This window comes from Caloenas nicobarica, chromosome 11 (assembly GCF_036013445.1).
Source record: "Caloenas nicobarica isolate bCalNic1 chromosome 11, bCalNic1.hap1, whole genome shotgun sequence".
NCBI lineage: Eukaryota > Metazoa > Chordata > Aves > Columbiformes > Columbidae > Caloenas > Caloenas nicobarica.
The window spans coordinates 18724326-18745585 of NC_088255.1; the positions used below are offsets into that span (position 1 = coordinate 18724326).

Sequence of the window (21260 nt, forward strand, 5' to 3'; positions counted from 1 at the left end):
CATAAATTAGCTGCACCATGTAAATGCTTAAATTCTCTTTGCATCCCACTGCTATAGAAACTTCCCCAAAGCCTGGGTACCTGCACAGCTGCTCTGGGAACATGAGATGCCTCTGAGTTGAGGCATCTGGTTGAGGACATCTGCTTTGGACTTGGCTCATTCTGGGACAGACTTTTGTCTGTCACTGCTCTTGGGCTGCTGATCTATTAAAGAAAATGAAGATCTGCATCCACTTAGTGCCAGCTTTAGTCCCTTGTGATGAGAGATGGGCTTCTGCCGAGCACTCTGCCCTCTGTTAACTGTGAGTATTTAGGAGGCTCTTAAATACAGTATTATACTCCTAATTACACAGAAATCCTTCAATCTGGCCTGTTTCATCTGGAATTATGTTCAACTGTCAAATCCTGCCAAATATCTTCTTAGAGCGAGGGAGGCTGGTGCGCTTGGATCGCCCTCTGCAGAAGCAAATCCTGGCCAGGAGGCCAAGCCAGCCAGCCTGAGGTGGGATGAGCAGATGTGGGGGCTGCTGGTGTGGATGTGGCCCCCCCTTTCTCCCAACAGGGAGCAGGTATGGCCGTGGGCACCCACCTTCCCAGCCCTTCACCCTGTGTGGTCCCATTAAATGCCTATGTTGTTGGATGCCTCTCAGGTAAGGGGGATATTTTTGTGTTTATCCATGGGGCTCCTTCATGGCAGCACTTCTGCACCTCGAATCCTGTGTTCAGTTTTGGGTCCCTCATGACAAGAAAGCCCTTGAGGTGCTGGAGCAAGTTGAGAGAAGGGAACAGAGCTGGGGAAGGGGCTGGAGCACAAGTGTGATGGGAGCGGCTGAGGGAGCTGGGGGTTCAGCTGGAGAACAGGAGCTGAGGGGAGACCTTCTGATCTCTGAACTGCCTGAAAGGAGCTTGGAGCCAGGGAGGCTTGGTCTTTTCTCCCAAGTAGCAAGTGATAGGACAAGAGGAAACGGCCTCAAGTTGGACCACAGTGGGGTTAGATTGGATATTAGGAAAAAATTCTTCATGGAAAGGATTGGAACAAGGTGCCCAGGGAAGTGGTTGAGCCACCATCCCTGGAGGTGTTTAGAAGACGTGTAGATGAGTTTCTTAAGGACATGGTTTAGTGCCAGTGTTGGGTTAACGGTTGGACTCAATGATCTTGAGGGTCTCTTCCAAGCAAAATGATTCTATGATGCTATTCCAGAGGAGGATGGACGGAGGCTTTCACCAGAGGAGATGGGAGAGGAGACAGTGGCTTTACGAGAGGACTGATGTGGCAGCTACAGGAATGACTTGTGAAGAGCATTTGCATTGTCCTCCTCCAGCACCCTTCTCCACTGCCTAAATCACTTCACTCCAGGAATGAGTCATTCTGGGGATAATTAAGGCTACAGTGGTGCTTTGTATATTTAATGGCGTATTTAACGTGGCTGCAATTCAGATCACAAACATCCTTTGCAATGGTGCGACTACTGCCTAAAACACCACCCTGGCGGGCTTGGGGCAAATGCTGTTTCTAAAGGAATTAAGTTCTTAATTACCTTGGAAAATCACAGAAAAATTAGGTAATTGTCAGCTAGTTATGCTCAAACCACCATCTGCCCAGGAGAGTGCGGTTACTGCGCGGACACATCTTGCAAGGAAGCTATAGTGCCCCCTTTGCAATCCATCCCTTAGGCGTTGCTTGTTGGTTCAGAGCACCTGTGAGCTTTATTGCTTTGTCTGATCACTTTGATCAAGACTTATTTTCTTGTTGTCTCCTCCCCAGCCAACATACATGCGTCAATTCCCAGCCATATAGAGAGAAACTCCATGATTTTCGCTCAAATCTCGATGTCCTATTAAGCCTCGCACTGCTTCTTAGCAACGAATTAATAGTTGAGTGAAAGGGTTTTATAGTACAATATATTTTAGAGAATAAATATTCTCGAATTACTGTTCTGTAAGTAATTAGAGAGAATATTTCTGTTATGAAAAACTTTTTCTAGGGAGCTCTTTAAAACCTGTAATGCTAGTTCGTGTTCTGCAGTAGGTCTGGTTATTACTGTATGTCAGGAATGTCAGCTAATAGGAAGGTGGGAGACAGCAAAACTAGGTTTTCATAGCTCTTCCTGTAGCTCTCAGAAAATAGTTTTCTCTCTCTGCTTCTTTTTTTTTTTCTTTTTTTTTTGCTTTGAAAAAAAGGGAGCAGTCAAACAATCTTTTTTTTTTTTTTTCCAAGTGTATAGCTTCAAAACTTGGTTTTCTTGGCAATAATTCATCCAGTGTTGATTCTGGCCTGGATTCTGTGCGTTCATCTTCGTGGAGTAATAAGGTTTGCAGCTGTGAGCCTTTCAATATTGTTCATAGTGGCCCTTGCACAGAAATATGTTCTTGGGATAGGAGGTGTAGCTGTGGTGAGTGAACTTTTCTGAGGTTCCTGTGCAATTGAGTGGCAGAAATAACATCCAGGAAAGCACAGAGAAATAAAATATGGAGGGAACAGCTCCGCTCCAAATATTGCTCTAAACTCTATGGCAAAAAAATGAATAAATCTCTAACTTTTAATGCCTTATTGCACGTGTAACTACTGTGTTTCAGCAAGCAAAGGGGTGCTGAGGTAGCAGAGAGTGCGCACTTGCTGCCTCTTACGTGTAATCAAAAGGTACTAATGAGAAAGCGTCTTTCTCATAAACTGGGTCACTGGGTTAATAGTGTTTTGAAAATATTCCCTCCTAACTCGTGCTGTTAATATCTCAGTATCCATCTAAATTTTAATACTGTCATATGCTTGTGGTATGCGTGTCTGTCATCTGCTTGCTTTGAAGGTTTTCTCCCTTAGTCGAGGAAATCCTCTGCATGATAGAGATCACTGCTGAACACAGTGTGATGCTTTGGCTGGCAACAATTCATCTTCATTTGAACGTGAAATATTCCATTTCTCTAGCTACCAAGAAGCTTGATTTAGGATAGTGGCTTAGTGACTATTGTAGGCAAGGGTTTGAAAAGGCAAATATTCAGCTGAACTTCACACAAACTCAGTTTTTAAAAACTAGTTGAGCTTTTGTTGTTTCTGTGTCTGGTACGTGTTCCCTGGACTCTTGTGTCTCCTGCTGCCGTGGGTTTGACTGAGACACTTTTGTATGAGTGGTGTTGGCACTGCTTTATTGCTGGGCTTTGGTATGTTCCATAGTGATCCAGCAGGAAATTTTAGGGTTTAGGGGAAGGAGGAATCGGGGAAGCAGTTAATGAGCTGTATTTGCTGTTTTTTCCAAAGAGATGAATTTTCTCTCTAGTTTACAGATTGCTAAAGTTAAGAACTTAATGCAAGGGACTTGAGATGAACTGTTCTCTAGGAAAAGATGTCTTCAGTCATCCTAGAGGAAGCCTAGGTGATGCTTTCCTGTTCGTTAGCTCATGTAGGTGGGGATGGATCCCTTCCCTGGCACCTTCCTGAAAGGTGCTACTCTTGTTCTGAGCAGTAGTGCTGAGACATTATGGTATAAAACATTATCTTTGCTTTTCTTCTGATTCAGACACCAAATGCTTCATCCTTCTCCCCATCCCTCTTGGCCCCAGGTGCTTTGTTGCTTTTCTGAGCTACAGTTGGGGTAGGGTGGGTTGGCACGCTGTTACTCTCGGTGGTGTGGCCTTCCCCAATCTGAGAAAGGGAATATGAAAGAAATGCTTTGCTAACGAGTGTGTTATCCCTTTTGGACTGCTAGTCAGGATCTTGCAAGGAGGTGCCAGGTGCCTGTGGAGGTGCAGATTTCACGTGAAGACTCAGTCCTCCTTGCCCTGTTGCAATGAGAGGTGAATGGCCACAACCTGATTTTGTTCATTTTCAGGTGTCTTTGAACACGCTTTTTCTCCTCCTCCCCTGTTTCAGAGAATTAGGGTTTACTCTGCCTTTGCTATTAGGGATCTTCCTCTCCCTCCTTAAGTGCACTTCTCCCAGAGAGATCACACAATCAAGCCAACCACTTTTTCTCATGTAACGCAAATCCCATCTACTCCAGGTAGTCAGGATTATCAACTAATTTTGCTCGCAGCCCGTGAGAGCGATAGGTTGTAGTTGCCATTGTGGTTAGCAAAACGAAAGCAATTTCTTTCTGCTGAAATGGAAGGCAGTTGTCCTCCCCACCAGCTCCTTCGAATCTTCTCCCAGCCTCAAGCTCAGCAGCCAGGTCCTGGCCACCCTGAAGGTTGTGGGATCACGCTCTGACTTCTGCAGGATAATGACTTTTCTGCCCACGTCCAAATGACACCAGCTACCAGTTACGAAAGGAGAATGGTAGATTTATCTGTTAGCTGCTCTCTCTCCTGCAAGATTTACTTCCATCGGGGTTTTTTTATAAGCTAATGCTGTGTCTTTTGTGATGGGGAAGTGTGGTGGAGGAAATTTATTGTTCCCTTCCTAATAGATGGCTGTAATTTCATTTCGGAACAACCACTTTATGTGCGAGAAAACGATTCCATTATGCCACCGCGCAGCATTGGGAGCATCTGTGGCAGTGGGGGCATTTGGATTAAAGAGAGTAAAGGCTGCACATCTGCTGCCCTCCACCCCTATTCGCAGAACACAGTGTTAATCCTAAAGAAAAGAGAGCAATTAGCTTGTAAACCCTTCCTGAACCCACTGGAAGATTAGCCATTTTCAATTAAAGCTTTTCAGCTGGAAAGATAATGGGCTAAAATTTCCAGCTTTTAAAAAATACTATTATTGACCATGTGGCTTTATTTCTGTTAATTTACATCCTTTATAATTAGCTACCCTGGGATAATTAGGACTGCCTCGCGCCATACCCTGCTCCTCACTCTTTCCCCTTGTAATGCAAATGGCAAACTGACTTTGTGGTCTGTCTTCTGCCTGTTGCAACTAGTACAAACCCACTTGTTGTCTGGACCAGGCTGGTGAGGAGCTGTGAGCGGTACTTTTGTAGGTTCCTGTAACTCACAAGTTCAAGGATAAACCTTTTCATACCACTCTGAACATGCTGTAACTGTTCCTGGGGAGTCTGGATGGGAGGAAGGAGGCTGATCCCATCTCGCAAGCCTGCAACAACAAGCGATTTGCAATCCCTCGGGGAGCTCCACACGCTCTAAATCCAAAATACTTCGTTATATATCACTGGTCCCAGCACTTGGGGATTACCTGGAGCTGTGTGTGGCTCTGCTGTGTCCCATCTTGGGAGGTAACACATCACAAGCCGGAGCTGGAGCCAAACCAGCAGATGGAAACGCCTCGCCCCAAAACACACAGCTGATCAACTCTGTCCGAAGGCATCTGCGTGTTCGAGCGCTTCTCAAAGCCACGTCGCTCCTCGGGGCGTGTGGGTAGAGCCGGGAGCCTCCTTGCAGCAGCAAGAGAGCGTGACCTGGTTTTACCCCATGTCGGAAAGCTGCACGCCGGCCACTGCGCCATTGCGGTGCCTTTTGGGTCATTTCTGTTTGCTTACCGCGATCCGCTCCCCCCGTGTTCCCTGCAGCTACCGCACGAGTGTGATGCTGGTGTCGCTCAGCCCGGCCTGTGCTGCAGACCCAGCGTGGGTGAGAAGCTCGGGCAGGAGCCAAGAGCCAGCTCGTGGCTTCATCCAGTGCTGGTGACGGCAGCGTCTCCCATCGACCGACGTGATCTACTGTGCTTCAGGGGACTTGTTGCTTTGGTCGCTGCGTGCCACTCTGAAACACAGCGGTGCCTGTGCTGCTGTTACTGGCTGTGCTACATTTAAGCAAAAAAAAAAAAAAAGGAGAAAAAAGGCTGATTTTTCAGGGAACTGCTCAGCTATGTAGGCTGAGGTACCTGACATAGAAATGAGCTCTCTGGCCACAGCCAAGGACTCCTGAATGAGGTAAGCTCTGTGAGCTGTCTGAATGCAAAGCCAGCCAGAGCTCTGACTTCTGGGTGCAATGTGGGCTGTGCTTTTTCTGAGTCACCAAAATTACCGGTATTGCTCCTTGTTCTTGGCTGTCTCCCATGTGGGCCTTGGCCAGGTCCCACCTCCCACTTTCCTTTCCCTTGTCCCTTCTGGAAGGGTTGCACAGCATAGGTACAGCATGGTAGTACGTAGGAGCGGATATAAAAGCCATTAAAGCTTTTTTTTTTAAATGTAAGGAATATGGCTTGGTGCTCTTGGGACCTTGCTAGCCTTATCATGCTACTGATACTAACATTGTCTTTTTGCAGTCAGCGCTTTTCCTGCTGCTACTTTGAAATGCATATGAAAATATGCCTTGGAAAATACTTTACATCTGAACTAGTTAATACAGCACCTTGGAGAGAAGGTATCTGATGCAACAGAGTACAAATGAAGCCTCATTAAGCAGGAATTCAGTGATTCTGCTGAATGCCCCAGCAATTAAATTTCATCTCGATTCATATGCAGGTCAGGAGAGTTTGGAAGGAGAATAGAGGAAGCAAAGCGCTGTGGCTCCGTACTATGCAAATTAGTGTTAACATGGTATTTCATTTATTGTTAATGCATTGTTACACTGCTACTCACTGAAAAGAAACTGTGTGACAACTGCTAAGACTGATGACCCACTTGCTTATTTTTCCATCTGTGTTGGCAGCGTTGCCTCTGAAAAGACCAGTGCCAAGATAAATCTTCTAAGGGGAAGATATGGAGGTTTTTCTTCCTACAGAGAGGAGCGGAGCTGGATGCTGATTAAACGTTAAGACCCGTCCTTCAGGCTGCAGTAAGCGGTAGTGTTGGCTCTCTCCCTTGGGGTGAGATGTGGTGTGGTGCACATCCCTGCTGCTGGAAGGAGCTTTGGTGTGGCTTAAGCACCAGCTCCTTTTGGAGCCAGAGGAACAAGTCTTCAGTCCCCACTGTTGCAAAGACCTCGTGGCATGTAAGGTAGCAAGGGGTTCAGGGATGTCGATGTGCTTTGCAGCCCCATCAACGCGTTCACGCCTCTGCTCCCACAGGCAGAGCTGGGGCTGCTGTCCTGGTTTTGGAGGCCTGAAGTGCCAGTTCCCCACTTATCTCTGTACCCAAAGGTCCACAGCAAGAGATGTTTCCTTTCTTCTGTTTTTTATTAACGTGGTCTATGGAATAGAGCTTTTTTCATCTAAACTGCCTACCCATAGTAGGGGAAGGAGGGTAGATACTGTCCGACAGCTAATACAGACCTATTGCTATTTTCATTATTGATGTTATTAATAAAATATAAAGAAACAACAGCATTTCTGCTGGAGAGATCACAAGCAGGCCCTGCCAGGGCAGCACTGGTGCTGATGTTGAGGTGCCAAGTGCAGCTGCCATGTACTCACTGTAAACTGGAGTGTTTTAAAACCGGGAACCAGTCCTGTCACTGAAGAACTTGGGACGCTTATTTTCCCTCCAGTTTTTTAGCTGTAAACAACTTGCCATCATTCCAGTGTATTGATCACTAAAAGCTGAGAAAGTGAGAGCTATTAGGCATTTTGGTTTCCCTCAGCTGCATGGCGCTGCTCTTGGTCTCCGCTCCTGCATGGTTCCTCCATTCACTTGTTCTTTGCTGAGCTGGCTCAGTGTGTGCTCAAGAGGATTTTACTTGTGTCCCAAGGCTGTTTAAAATCTCCTAGCTACCCTGCTATGAAAGATTTGAGGGGTGGAAAAAAGTAAAGCCCATTAGGAGCATCCCCAAACGTGTGTGCTTCGCCCATAAAAAGTGTTCGTTCTGTACAATGCAGCTGCAGAAGTAGAGATAAATGGCAGTAATGTGCTCTGTCTAGATGAAAGTGGTGGACTCGCTTTCAGGTGCCGTACATACAGCTTTCAGAACGCTGTTCCTTTTGGAGCAAGTCATAAACTTCCACCTTGCCCTGGCATGGCTGGTGGTTGCCAATAGATCATTAACCTCCTGCTGCATTGCTTATTGCTGTGTCTTGTCAAGCTCATTTCCATTTGGCTTAAAAAAAAAAAAAAAAAAAAAAAATCGGAAAGCTGGGAATTGCTTTTGTTGGGTGATCTCTGCTAACAAGGTCCCTGAACAAGCTCTTTTGTATCATTAGAGCTGGCTGGGGAATAAAAGGTCTTGTACTTCGCTGCAGCCTATTTGTCTTCCACTGTTTCTCTTATCAGCGCTGGAATCCCCAACCCTGTAGTGTCCTTTTCTGATTACACAGATCCAGAAATCCAGAGCTTGGGGTAAATTGTAGGATTTCATGTAAAGTTCATTGACTCAGAAAAAAAGGGCATAGCATATATAGAGTATTAAGGGAGAAAGACATGCTCCAACTCTTTGTGGCCTCAGCAAGAGCAATGGGGCTGGGGCTGCTCTGTGCATAACCTGACGTGCGACTGAAGGACCTGTAAATGCAATTTGTCCCCAGAGTTCAGAGCACTTTCTTCCTCCCATGCAGACAGAACAAGTCCTTTTACCAGGGTTTTGGACCTGTTTTCGCAACTGCAGATCATGGGCTGAGGTATTGGCTAAAAGGGTTCAGTAAGGAGGAGCTGCCTGGAGGAGGTGGGTGAGCTGTGGAGGTTAAACCCAGAAATGCTGGAAAAACACTTTTAAGTGGTGTGAGACCGTGCCTTGGTGGGGGCATGGCTTTCAGACATGATTCTGGTGATGGTGCCTGTTTTTTATGGCTCTTGACTGCCATTTGAAATGCCTGTCTTGGCCAGCGGTGTGACGTCCTCTGCCAGATGATTGCAGAAAGCACAGCCCTGACCTCACGGTTCACTGAGAAAAGCGCCAGTACCAAGACAAACCATGGGGGAGGCCAGGAGAAGGATGAGAGGTGTGCATGAAGTCACCATCAGGACCATGGTGATGAATGTTTTTGTGGATCTGAAAGACATTGTACCTAAAATTGTTAAAAGAAACCCCTGTGACTACTGAAAATGGCAGCATGCTGTTCTCTTTTAGGTTTTGGGTCAGAATTTTTTAATTCCCAAATCTCTGTAGCTCTTTCTCTTCAATGACAGTCCCTCTCATGTAGTCCAACCCCTTAAATTTGCTACTGTTAGTAATGAAGATCATGCATCCCATCTCGTTTGCCAGCCCAGTGACTTGACCCTTGAGTTTTACTCATGGCCATTTATTCCTCTTGTTCCACGCAAGAGTTTTTGCCAGGAACACACATGGAGAAACCAAAGGTAAAGCATCAGTGAATAGGTATTTGGAAGGTGACCGTATAGACACCTGAAGTTCAGAGGACCTCTGGCTGACACCACCTAGTGAAGATAGTCATGAAAACTAAATGTAGTTCATTGTTCATTTTGGTGGAGTATGGTGTCTTCTTTCTATATGAAGTTGAGAAAAAGTGTTTTCTCTCCTCCACTTAGCTAAAAATCTTCTAGGTAACTCACTTGGCCTTTAGTCGCTTGCAAAACGAAAGGGCTGAGCCATTGCTGGTTCTAATTTCTTACCAGGCGTCTGATTAAGAAGACTAGGCTGATTTGGAGAGTAAGGACCGGTGCTGTCCCAGACACAGACTCGCTAACTTGTTTGTAAATTTAGTAAGTGAATATTCAAGTGCCTGGGCTTGCACCTACCTGCAATAAGGAAGGAAATGTCCTGCGCCGTTAGGAGGGAAGGAGATCTGCTGACGTTGGCCAGGGACATTTGGTCACTGGCAACAGCCAAAAGTTTCAGGTTTTTAAAAACCGTAACTTCCAGTCACTACAGTTTTGAGATTTGTTTCTTTTCCAAACTAAAAGTCTACTACTTTAGTTTCCATTTTAGCCTAGTTAGGGTCGCTGGTGTACAGGCAAAATGCATAATTGGGGAACGCTGAAGTGCTGGTGTCACATAGAGATAGGGTCACTGCAGTGGTTCCTTCTTCCCATTAATCACAGCTCCGGGAGGCATCCTGCATCCCCACCGCTCCCCCACGGTGCTGTCAGGTGGTGACGGATGTGGATATCCTTTTCTGAAACGGTTAAGCAGAAAAAATGTTCAGCAACCTTTTTATTATGCTCTGGTGGTGGAGAGGGTGGATGTGGCTCTTGGAAGCAGCTCCAGCAGCACTCGCCATCTCGGTGCTCTGCGTGTGTGCATGCAGCAAAGGCTCTAATTGCCTGCTGGATGGGTTAATTTATCTTTCAGTGTTCATTACCTGTAATAAATAATGTTTAGGACTGGCTGGTGGAATTTGCACTTAAAGGAAAGAATAATCAAGGACTTATTCCTCTGGCTCCATTATTAAACTGTTTAAATACCCTTTTCTTTAAATAACTTTTTTAGTCTGTTCTCCCTTTCCCATAAAAATAGACCAATAAAATAGTGTGGTGCATTTTGGGTCGGGGGGGCAAAATAGGGCATCTGCTTCAAGCAGAGCTGAGCCCCGCTGCAGGCCTCGGGCTGGTGTGCAGTTGTCTGGGGTTTCTAAATAAGCCTAACTACTTAAAATTGGAGCAGATGAAATGGAGCAAATGTGCAGTCAGTGGATAGCTGGGTAATCAGCTGTGAAGTCTCTTCCACCAAGAGAGTGATGGGTCTTCCTCGTGTTCCTCCTCCTCCTCCTCCCTGTTTGCTGCAACCAAAAATCAATGGAGGAGTGTAGGCTCTCCTAACCTCTTGATTTTGTACAGACTTGGTGTTCCCAGTAAAAACTGTCTTTCCCAGTAGGATGCTGGAAGCGCTGGGTGGCAGGGTGAACGAGCAGGGAGAAGGGTCCCCAGCCCCAGGCAGACCCTTGATGTGCAAGGGTTATTTTTAAATGGAAGAAGTAGGATGGGGAGAAGGGGATGGCAACATAAAATCTTAATCTTAGATCTGAGTTTAAAAGAAATAGGAACTATCTGCGTCAGTTGCTTCTGAACCTTCCTTAACCCAAAGCAATTTCTGTTGCTATTAATATGATTTTTATATGCGGTTAGAACTTCGGTGTTTCTCTGTGCACAGTAAGTGCGTGTGGCTGGGTGTTTTTCCTCATCATTTTCCCGTGGCTGACAGTTCATTACGTTCGTTCAGCTGTCTTCAGAAAGCCTCCTGAGGCTTCCCACTGCGGAGTGATGCGAGATCCTTCCCATGTTCTCCCGGGCTCAAAGTGTGTTCAATGCTAAATGGTCCATTTCGGGGTCTTGCTGGAGCGTTCTGCAGTCCTGTGACTTCTGACGAGGATACTTTTGAATGTGGTTAAATAAGAAATGGTTTAAATCGCAGTAACGAATACCCGTCAAGCAGCGGACTAAATCATTGATATCCTGAAGAGCCTGTGATCTTCCCTCTGCCGTCCTCCCTGTCTTGTCTGCATAAAAGTGTATTCTGTAAATGTCAACCCAACAATTTTAAGCCATGTAAGGTTTGCAGCTTTGTTCCCGCCGAGGTTCTGGGAGGATTTGTACGTTAGCTCTGGGGAAAGATATATGAAGTTCAAGAGCAGAACACTGTGCCAGGTACAAGAAATGATAAACTAAGTGCTGGTACATGTGCGTACGTGTAAGGGTAGCTCTTCCTTACTTATAACAAATGAATTTTGCTTTAAGGTTAGCCTGTTCCTGAGAAGAGCCGATTCCCTTTTGTCTATCCTGGTGGTTTATTGACTGGTATTGCCCCCGTAGCTGTGTGGATGAGAGCCAACAGCCTGTGCAGATGGATGTTTCCAGTAGGGAAACATCCCAGCAGTTGTTCCAGCCATGGATTGTCCTCAGCCCATGCTGTCTTTCAGCTCAGCATTTTAGATTGAAGGTGGGGACCAAGAAAGTGTTCCCTATACCCTCTTTACTCCTAGGATGGTAATAGGAGATCAGTACATGCCAGGAAAGCAGAACTGAGGTGTGTGGTTGGTTTTTTTTGGTTTTTTGTGGGGTTTTTTTGGGTTTTTTTGGTTTTTTTTTGTTTTTTTTTGTTTTTTTTTTTTCCTGTGGAAAGTCTTGTTTTACATCCTCCCTGATTAACTTATTTTTCCAATGGGCACAGTGTGTGGGTAAAAACCAGACATTCTTAGGTGGGGCTTATATGCAGCTGATATTGCCAGAGCGTTTTTGGATAGCTGCTAATTGTGAGCACACAAGCATAAAGTTGATGTCAAGAGGTATGGGAGGATGTACAGACTGTTCATGAAAAAACCAAAGCTCTACATACTGGTTGTCAAGCCATAGCTTAGTTGACTTAGTTGATGCCTCGTGTTCTTTTATGATATATATATTATGATATTGTAATGTATCTTTTTGGGCTGCCTGATTTTCTTGGTGTATGCAGTGAACCCTCCTCCTTCTCCATTAGAAACTCAAGCTGTTCACTTCAACTGGTTTTAATGTAGTGCCATCTGAAACATGAAGAAAATGTTGTCTTTATGAGTTTTGGTCAGAAACTGTAAACATCTTTATCCTCTCCACGCTCTTGGCACACTGGGCTCTTGCCAGCCAGCTCAGTGAATGCCACAATAAATTATGGGTTTGAAACGCCAAAATAAATGCCTCTTCTTTTTCACCAGTAGCAGAGGGATGGGGCAGCGCCATCCAGTTCTTGCCCACAAAAACAAGCATCTTCAACTATGTAGTAGACCTGCCCTCTCATACCCATTCTCAACACAGCAGATATTCTGGGAAACATTTTATGGTGGCGTAAATATAAACGATTGCATAGAGCCTTTCTTTAAAACATCCTATTGGAGATGTCCATTTCATGGCATCCAAAGCAATGGGCGATTCTCAAATTAGCAGCTTCTTGTATTTGTGGTGGAACTAGAGATGTTTTTTTCCTTTAAGATGAGATTCCTCTGCAGCAAAAGGATTAATAGCTGTGTGAAAAGATTTCTAATTACAAATTTCAGCTCAATTACTAATTAAGTCTATTGTCAGACCGAACAACTTCTTAAAAACAAATTATGGACCAAAATATCTCTTTTGTAAGTAGGTTTTTCTTACTTAGTAATTTTATTGCTTTTGTATAAGTTGTCTGCAGATGAAACAGCTGAGTTCAAAACAAAATAGAGATGTTGCCGCATTTCAGTCCAAGGAAGAACTCTGACATTAGGCTGAAACCCAGTTCTCCACCGCATGTGCTATACAGAATTAGGGTCTTCAGGTCTACAAAATTTCCTGCTGGCACATCCGCATGTGTTCAGGCCCTTTTGGTTTATCCTGATTTGTTTCCTACAGAAGCAAGACTTATCCGTGCTGCCTCTCCACAAGCATCCTTCTAAATTTTGAACCTCCTGACCACTTTCAGCCAAATCTAGTAGGAGTCTCAAGCACAGCTGGACCCTCCTACAAAAATGTAGATGGCTTTTGTGTTTTCGTGCCTCAGACCATGCTTATCTTGCTCTCTCTTCAGCATTTGTGAGTATAATCTTGCCATTACAGATGATACCAGTTCCAAAGGGAATATAGCGAATATGGAGAAAACTGACTTTTGGATATAAGCTGTGGGCTGACTGGTAGGAACAGAGTTTGTGTCTCACAGCTTGGCTGAAGCAGGGACCTAGGTGGTGCTGCAGGCGGGGTGCAAGTCCTTGCTGCTCCCTGTACCCCCGGGCTGGGATGGTACCACCACCCTCATGCTCTGTATCTCCAACACAAGTCAGCCTACTTAATTTTGCATTTTAATAGCAAAGGAAGCAAAGACTGGTTTATCGCAAGAATTAATTTCTAGACCAGTCTGCCATCTCCACCCACGGTGCAGGGCCGGTGTTTCGTGGTAAGCCATGAAGCATCGTGTCCCAGAGGGCAGGATTCCTTGTGACCCAGCTGGTGACCAGCATTGCCCCCAAAGCCTCGCTGCAGTCCTTGGCTTGCCCAAATCCTAGCACAGGGCTTGAAGGTGTTTTGCTATTGACAGCTCCTCTGCCCTTCCTAAGAAAGGGTTAAACCGAGTTTTTAGAAAACGCTGTAGGCAGGACATAAGACTGCGGCTTCATCCTCCCTTACGCTGCTCTTCGTGTGTGTTTGGGAGGCAGCGTAATGCTTTGACAGCAGCTTGACATTGCCTTGAAAGGTGCTAGAGGCTCTGCAAGCGCTTGCCAAGAGGGGGTGGCGGGGGGGGAAGTGTGTCAGGCACTACTGCAGTCGCAGCCTCTTCTCGCGCTCGCTCAGCCCCGCTGCCGCTGCTGCAACTTGGAGCTTTGCTCCAGGCTCCGCTGCCGGCCAACTTCTGCAGGTTCTCCGGGCACGGCGCGGGGGCAGCGGGACCTCTGCTGCAGCACCAGCTGCCCGCGGTTCCTTTTATTTAATTTCATTTATTTATTTTTTTCCCCTCTGCCTGAAATCCCCATGAAAGCCACCGAAGGGTTCAGGCAGGAAAGGGCCAGCGCATCTCCACGGGATGATGTCCGCTCCCGGGCGGCGGAGCGCGAGGTGGAATACCGCTGGGAATGAAGTGCACGCTCGACATTTGCTGCATCTGCCGGGGAGTCAGGGTTCAGTGGCTGCCTCCCCTTCCACCAGCTGTTCCCTTTAATCACTGCGCTTCTAACTTTTGCTTTGCAAAGCCTGATGGCCAGTCGAGCCGAGAGAACTAGCACTGGGATTTTTAGGACTAGCTAAAAAACCCTATACCCTTCATTTTCCTATTTTTACACGGGACTGGCGAGTCACACTTTAAACAGCCATGTAAAGACATTTCTTTCTGAAGGATCACCACATTTTTTGAGTCCTCATAAACTGGAGTGCCCAGGACGATTTCTTTTTTTTCATTTTCCTGCCGTGAAGCGCGGAGCAGTGTGTGCCCCACTTGGCTGTGGGAGGCAGCCGGAGCTGCTGGGAAGTGATTCCAGTGCAGGGAGAGAGAAAGGAGCGGCTGTTGCAATTAGTTGAATGATTTGATAGAGAACAGCAGACATGCTTTGTGGACTGAAAAAGGATTTGCAGTCAGACTTTGGTGAGTGAGTGTGTCTGTATTTTTTTTTTTTCCCCCCCTTCCTCCCTTCCTCCAGTAGTTTACTTTAGTTTACTCACGTTTCCTTTAACCACCTTAAAAATCATCGACAATTTTGTGTGCTACTTTGCAGGGGGTTTCACAATCCCAGCCTTTGCATACAAACTGTGACTTAATTGCTTTGATTTGCAAAATATCTCTCTCTGCTTCTCCGGAAGGAATTTGTCCCTGTGACCACTGAAGAGTACTCTTCAGGCTGCCCCCCGCTTCCCCAGCTGGAAGATGGGCAGACACAGGGGCTGTTCTTAAGGCACCCCAGAGCCTTTACAGCTTTATTTTATTTAATTTATTTATTTTTAACAATATCTAAATATAACTCTTATTTTTCAAGATCAGCGTGTGAATGGGCTTGGGCATTCAGCAATGGTGAAAAAGGGGCTGGGGGGCTAGGTGGGGGTAAGAGACTCTGCTAAGCATGGTGGGATTGTTGCCATCTCCCCCATCTCCCGTGTAATCTACTGCTGCCATGTCAATAAATATTTCTGCTCCTGCTGGAAATCTGCCATTTCAATGAGGCGCTAAGCTCTGTTTTAGAAACCTGGGGTGAGCAACCCACTGTTACCGTGGAGTATAAGAAATGCATTTCATCTCTGCAAAAGAGTGTAGAAGGGCACCTTTACAAAGGGCACAGGCACCAAACCCTGGCGCCCGTCTTGCCAGGATGGACAGGCTCTAATATTTCTAACCAGGTGCAATATTCAGGTACTTTGTTGCATGCTGTAGCTCTGTTTGTTGCAGCTAAATGTACTGCATGGAGCTCACCCTGCTGCTCTGAAGCAAGCGTTTCCCTTCTGAAGGCTGAGGCATCAGAGTTGGAAGTACAGAGGTAATTTACGGTTTCTGAATCATTTTACGTTGCCTGAAGTGATGTATTGGGACTGACTTTGCCCTCTCCTTGGCCCCAGGATGTCCTAAAGCATCAACCTAACTTTAGAAAATTGTTTTCCTCCCTAAATCTGAGAGGTAAAATAAACCAGGTGTAAAGCAGCTTAGCCTGTGTTGCCTTATTCCATGGACAGTGACTAGATGTAATGTCCACTTAATGCAGCAGCACAGCAGAGTGGTTTAGGGGCTGGGGCTTATTTTAAAGCTGCCAGAGACATGGTGATGAGTCCTGGTAGGCAGAGGGAGTCTGGGCGCGTGATTTAACAGGGCAGGAATGCAGCTGTTCCACGAAAAGATCAAAAGACAACTTGGCAGGAGCTCCCATTGCTCTTGGGGCTGAGCCATAAGCGGGGCCCCTGGCTCAGAGGTGGCTGACACCGGCCGTGCTGGAGGAGTCTGGATGCCACCAGCCACAGGGGGATGGATCATTCATACAGTTCCTCAAACATGTCACCAGATGCATCTGGTGCTTCATTCATGCAAGTCCTGATGACCGCTGTGTTGCTGCCAATGGTGATGTTGTCTGGGCATTGGGTGACCAAAGGAGAAGTATTCCTGATCTCAGCCCTAAACCCTTCTTGGAGAACTTTGGGAAAATGTGATGTGTAGCTCTGTCATGTACCAGAGAATGGTGCAGTCATTGAGCTGGTAAGGAAGCCTTCTTCACCCTGGTATCATACCCTTGGACCTTGTGCTGGTGCTGCTCCTGAGGCCAAAGCCCATGCTTTCATCATCCAGTAGGAACTGGTTTCCTCAGCATCCCACAGACCATCCTTTGCACCAGCCACAGAGGAAGGACAGAGGGGTGGGTGACCATCTCATTCATGTCTGCCATCCCTTTTTTTCTTAGTTATTTTACTGCATTGAGAAAACCTTTGAGGGAGGCTGATTACAATGCATTGGGTTTGCTTTTGCTGAAGCTCAGCAAAGCTCTCTTTCCGTCACTTAACCCGGGTTCTTAATGGGGTTTTCTCCTGTCAACCTGATTTTTTTTCATGGCACTCATCTCATCATCTGGAAATCATCTGAGATGGAAGCAATAAAATGAGTTGCTATCATATCACTCATTTTAGCACTTTAAGTGTGATGGGCAAAAGTAAAAAACAGATGGATTTTTTCAAACAGGCATCCAAATATTTCAGAACTGCTTCCCTGGCCCACAACTATTCAGAGTCTTGATTTCTTTCCTCTCCACCAGCCACTCTTGAAAGTTTACAGATGGCACGTTTTAATAATATTGAGCTTTTGCCTGTCCTTCAGAACAGAAAGGTCAGAGAATGCAAACTAGCAGTGATGTTTTGTGGAAGGTAGGGGAAGCGTTTATCTTCTGGTTAGAGCAAGCTTGTGTGTGGCTCTGCAGGTCCCAGTGTGATGGTGTGTTTCCACGAGAGACCTCGTAATCTTGCAGTTGGAGGACTTCCCTGAAATGCTTTGTGACCTTTCTGAAGTCCAGGAAGACCCTCTATGTTTTGCTCTAGTAAACCTGATGTTCAGTTAGTCCCTACTGCAGGATCACTGCAGGGGTGGGCAGGAAGACAGAGCTCATCAAATCTTCTCCGTGCTGCTCCGATTGATCAGCTGAGGATCCCATCACAAACCAGCCCAAGTTTAATGGTTAATTCACTATGGCATAGGCAACTTCATAAGACCTATTGTATTTCAAATGTATGCATTTGAAGGACTTATTTTTTTTTATTTTAAAAAATATGGTTTATCTAGAAGGCGAAGGAAAAATAGAGGTGGTAGATGAGAATGTTGAGTGCTTTTCTGTTGTTTGGTTTAAGGGTGGTTTTTGTGTTGCTGTTAGAAGCCGTGCTTTTAGTGTAAGCAAGACAGACTCTGCAGACCAAGGAGAGCAGTGTGATTTTCTTGTGCCTTCTTTCAGACCAACGAGCTGCACTCTTCGTTCGCAGGGTGGGAATGGTCAGGAAAAAAGACTTGTTAATAGATCTCTGCCCCTTCCTGCTTGCTGGTTTTCAGGGGATTGGCTCCCCTATTCTGAGCTGTGCTCTCTCTGCCATAGCCCCAGATCTTCCCAGCTTGCCAAACAGGCGGGGGGAAAAATAGAGAAAAAAAAAAATCCTGAAAGAGGTAGGAAACTAATGTGAGCAGCTAGAATAAGACAGGAGGAAATCTTCATAGATAAATCTCCTAGGAAGAAAGATTTTATCTTTTTTATTGAAGACTATATCACAATGGTGCTATTTAATATAACTCCTGCTCATCAAGCTGCTTACGTCACTTGTCAGCTCTACCTCAGTGGCAGCAAAATGAAAGATTAAGAGAAAAGTAATGGGGTTGTGCATACCAAAGCAGACGTCTCTGGATCCGGAGCCGAATCACGGCAATCTTAGTTTACCTGAGCCAGAACTGGGCAGAGAGAGCTTGTTCTGGGCCATTCCTCTGCCCTGACTATTGGCCATACCCGTATTATCGTCTGTCCGTCTTGCATTTGAACGCATCCAAGCTGGAAACACCACACCAGCTCAAATTCATTCACTAGACCTAAGTATTAGGGAAAAGCTTTTTGCATTTGCAGTTCTGGTGCCATTGCCTCCTGTCCTAACACAGATGGCAGATTGCTCCTTCCCTTCGTGCATCACTCTTCCAGATGTCTGAAGACAGCAACAACCCTTTTTCTCTCCTCCCTCTCTTCTTTTTAACATAGAGAACTCATTCCTCCCCTCACTCTTGGAAGTTGTGGTCTTCTAGATGTCTGACCATCAGTTGGAATGAACTGATTCAATTGGAATGAACTCCAGTGGACCACGTCTTTCTTGAGCTGTGGTACCCGGACCTGGGCACTGCATTCCAACTGAGGCTTTTATCCGTGCAAAGGAATATTTCACAGATCTGCAGAATATACCCACCTTTATATGTACCAGAGCGTCAGCTTCTCTTGCACATGACATGGCACTATGGAATTACATATGCTTTTGCAGTCCACAGTACCCGAAAAGTCTTTCTGCAACTGTCACTTAGTTTTTCTCCATCCTTTACTTATTTGATTATTCACGCCCAGGTCTGGTAGCTTGTGTGCACTTCTACTGAGTTGTGTATTTATATTTTTTTCAAACATGTATGAATTATTCTGGATTCAAAGCTGACTTTCCAGCCTACTTCTAGCCCCTCGTAGCTGGTGGCTGTCAGTAAACTAATAAGAACAATCTCTCTGCAATCATCCAGGTCATTTAATGAGAACCTGGAGTCTCACCAGACTGAGGACGGGCCCCCACAGAACTTGGTTTAATACATCCGTCCCTTCTGATTGTGAACAACTGATGAATTTTCTCAGTGTGTGGTTTTCCAATCAGTTTTGCATACACTTCATAATCATCTGTATCCTGCTTCCCAAACATACTTACAAAAATAGCATGTGAAACAGTGTCAGAGGCATTTCTGAAATTGAGATATAACAACTCGCGTTTTCTGTCTACCCAGAAATGTTGCTCTGTCATAGAAAGAAATTGAGTGGGCATGACTTATTTGTGGTAGATCCAGGTTGGGGGTTAGTCCTCCTCATTTTCTTTCAGCAGCTCACACCCAGGCGGTGAGTTCCAGGAACTGAAAGAGAAGGTGCTGGATTTGTAATTCTCTCATCCCTGCTCTGAAATAACCTTTTTTTTCCCCCCTGATTCGAACGTTGCATTTTGCTCTCCCACAGTCTCGTGATGTCTTACCCATCCTCTATAAGGTCTTAAGAATACCTACTGATGGCTTTTGGACTTCAGTGGCCAGATCTCTAATGTTTTGTTGACTGTGTTAAGTATAAATGATCTATACAGTAGAAATGAGTTCCTGCAGTTTTCTAGAGATGACCCATTCCACCAAAATTGCTTTTTATAGAAGAAACAAGACTAATTTCCTACAACTTTTTTGTGGCCTATAGAAAGAATTATCTTTTGATTCAGTTTTTGCCCTCCTGTATGGAGGTTACAGATGCTTTTCTCTTAAAAGATTGTGCACATCTCATCAGTACACATTTGTTAGTCGAAGGGTATTTTTCAGTGCAAAGGCCGGGCAGATTTAATAAAAACATCAGTCCGTAGTGTCAGTTGAACAATTTCTGTTGAGGTTTTCTCTCCAGCACTAACTGTTGGAGTCCAGTTTCCAACCCAGATGTTTGCCTCCCTGCCAACCTGCCTAAGAAAATCTCATTATCACTGGAAGAGATGCACCCTGGCTTTGAGTGACCCATAGTAAGCGACTGAATTTCATGTGGTGCATTAAGTCTTGCTTTTGGCTTTATGTCTGGGTTCATTTTTCTTCACAATGTTTGTTGTGTTTTGTTAATCCATATAAGCCAAGGATAACCGCACTGCCAAAGCGTTCGTATATGTTAGGGCACGTAGGATTTGATTTATTTTCCAAATGGACTGTTAAAAATGATACTTGTGTGTGGATGCCAATGTTTATCGCTTGTGATATTATCTACTTAACTCAAGGGTGGAAATCGTATACAATTTTACCCAGAAGGTCAGAAAAAGCTGTTGGGCAACTTGGAGGAAAGGGTGCCTATGCTTTTGTGTTTAGGCATGTGTAGGTGCTGCAAACAAAAGAAACAATTAAAGCTAACAAGTAATAATAATCAGAAAGTGGTGTTGGCGCAGAACTGGAGGAGAGAAAGTAGAGCAAAAATATATATTTAGCAACATTCATCAATTCACAACTGAATGCTACCAGGCATAAGAACATTTAAGGCTCCTTTCAGCTGTCAGTTCAGCTACCGCATAGTTTTTAGCATGTGAGTAATCCCATCAGGGTGTGCATGGGCTTAAGCCTGGATGGGATAGGACCCCCAGGTCATTGCACGCCTGTCTGTTCCAGGTGGCAGAAACACTGTTTCAAGACAAGCGTGCTTAAGTGTGAGATGGGAAAATCTGGTTCTGTGACAGTCTGACTGCCAGTCTGCTTCTGATTTCTTTTTAATATTATTATTATTATTCCATTGATAACAAAAAACCCACAAACCTCACCAAGCTTGATGTTCTCAGCTGCCAAATTTATTAATCTGTGGATTTACAAATCAGCCTGGTAACTTAAGAGACCTGCAAAATCACACAGGATTAAGATTTTTACTCCTTCCATTTCCAACAATTGCCATCCTGATTTTTTTTAATTTCCATTAAAGTTGTGGTTTGGGGGTTTTGGTGTGTGGTTTTTTTTTTTTTTTCTTCCTTTGACCGTGTGTTTTTGTTCAAGGATCTGATAATTACATGCTTGGAGATGATGGCTTTTCAAAAGCATCTTTCCCAGCAATTTTCAACTGGAGATGCGGTTAAAAATATCTCCCAGTTTTTTTATCAGAAATGTTTTCAGTAATGTGCAATTATGAGTTCTGCCTTCATTCAATTCATCCTGGAAGAATTTGCTTCACAGGGAAATTTGTTTCCTAGCTGCTGTAGATGCCAGCATAGTTGGCAGCTGCAGGTTTTTGTGGGGAGGAGGGAAAGAAAAGGCCCAGAATTGAAAATTGCTGTGAAGTGAATTGGTCCCAACACCTGGAAACCATGAAAGGATGCAATATCATACTTTTTTGTTAAATCATTGTTAAACTGCTTTGCATGTCAGTCTCAAAATGGC

At 45.1% G+C, this 21260-nt stretch overlaps 1 protein-coding gene across 2 annotated transcripts in view; it reads left to right on the forward strand.

The window, feature by feature from the left end:
- Positions 1-21260, forward strand: part of GRIP2 (glutamate receptor interacting protein 2) — a 258196-nt gene that overhangs the window by 160838 nt on the left and 76098 nt on the right. The window contains exon 1 of one of the 2 annotated variants that reach the window (XM_065642371.1): positions 14385-14735. The exons of the other annotated variant lie outside the window; for it this stretch is intronic. Within the exon in view, the coding sequence (XP_065498443.1) occupies positions 14696-14735 (40 nt within the window). The 5' untranslated portion in view covers positions 14385-14695. Of the gene's footprint in view, positions 1-14384; positions 14736-21260 lie in introns of those variants that run through there. 2 annotated transcript variants of the gene reach the window in all.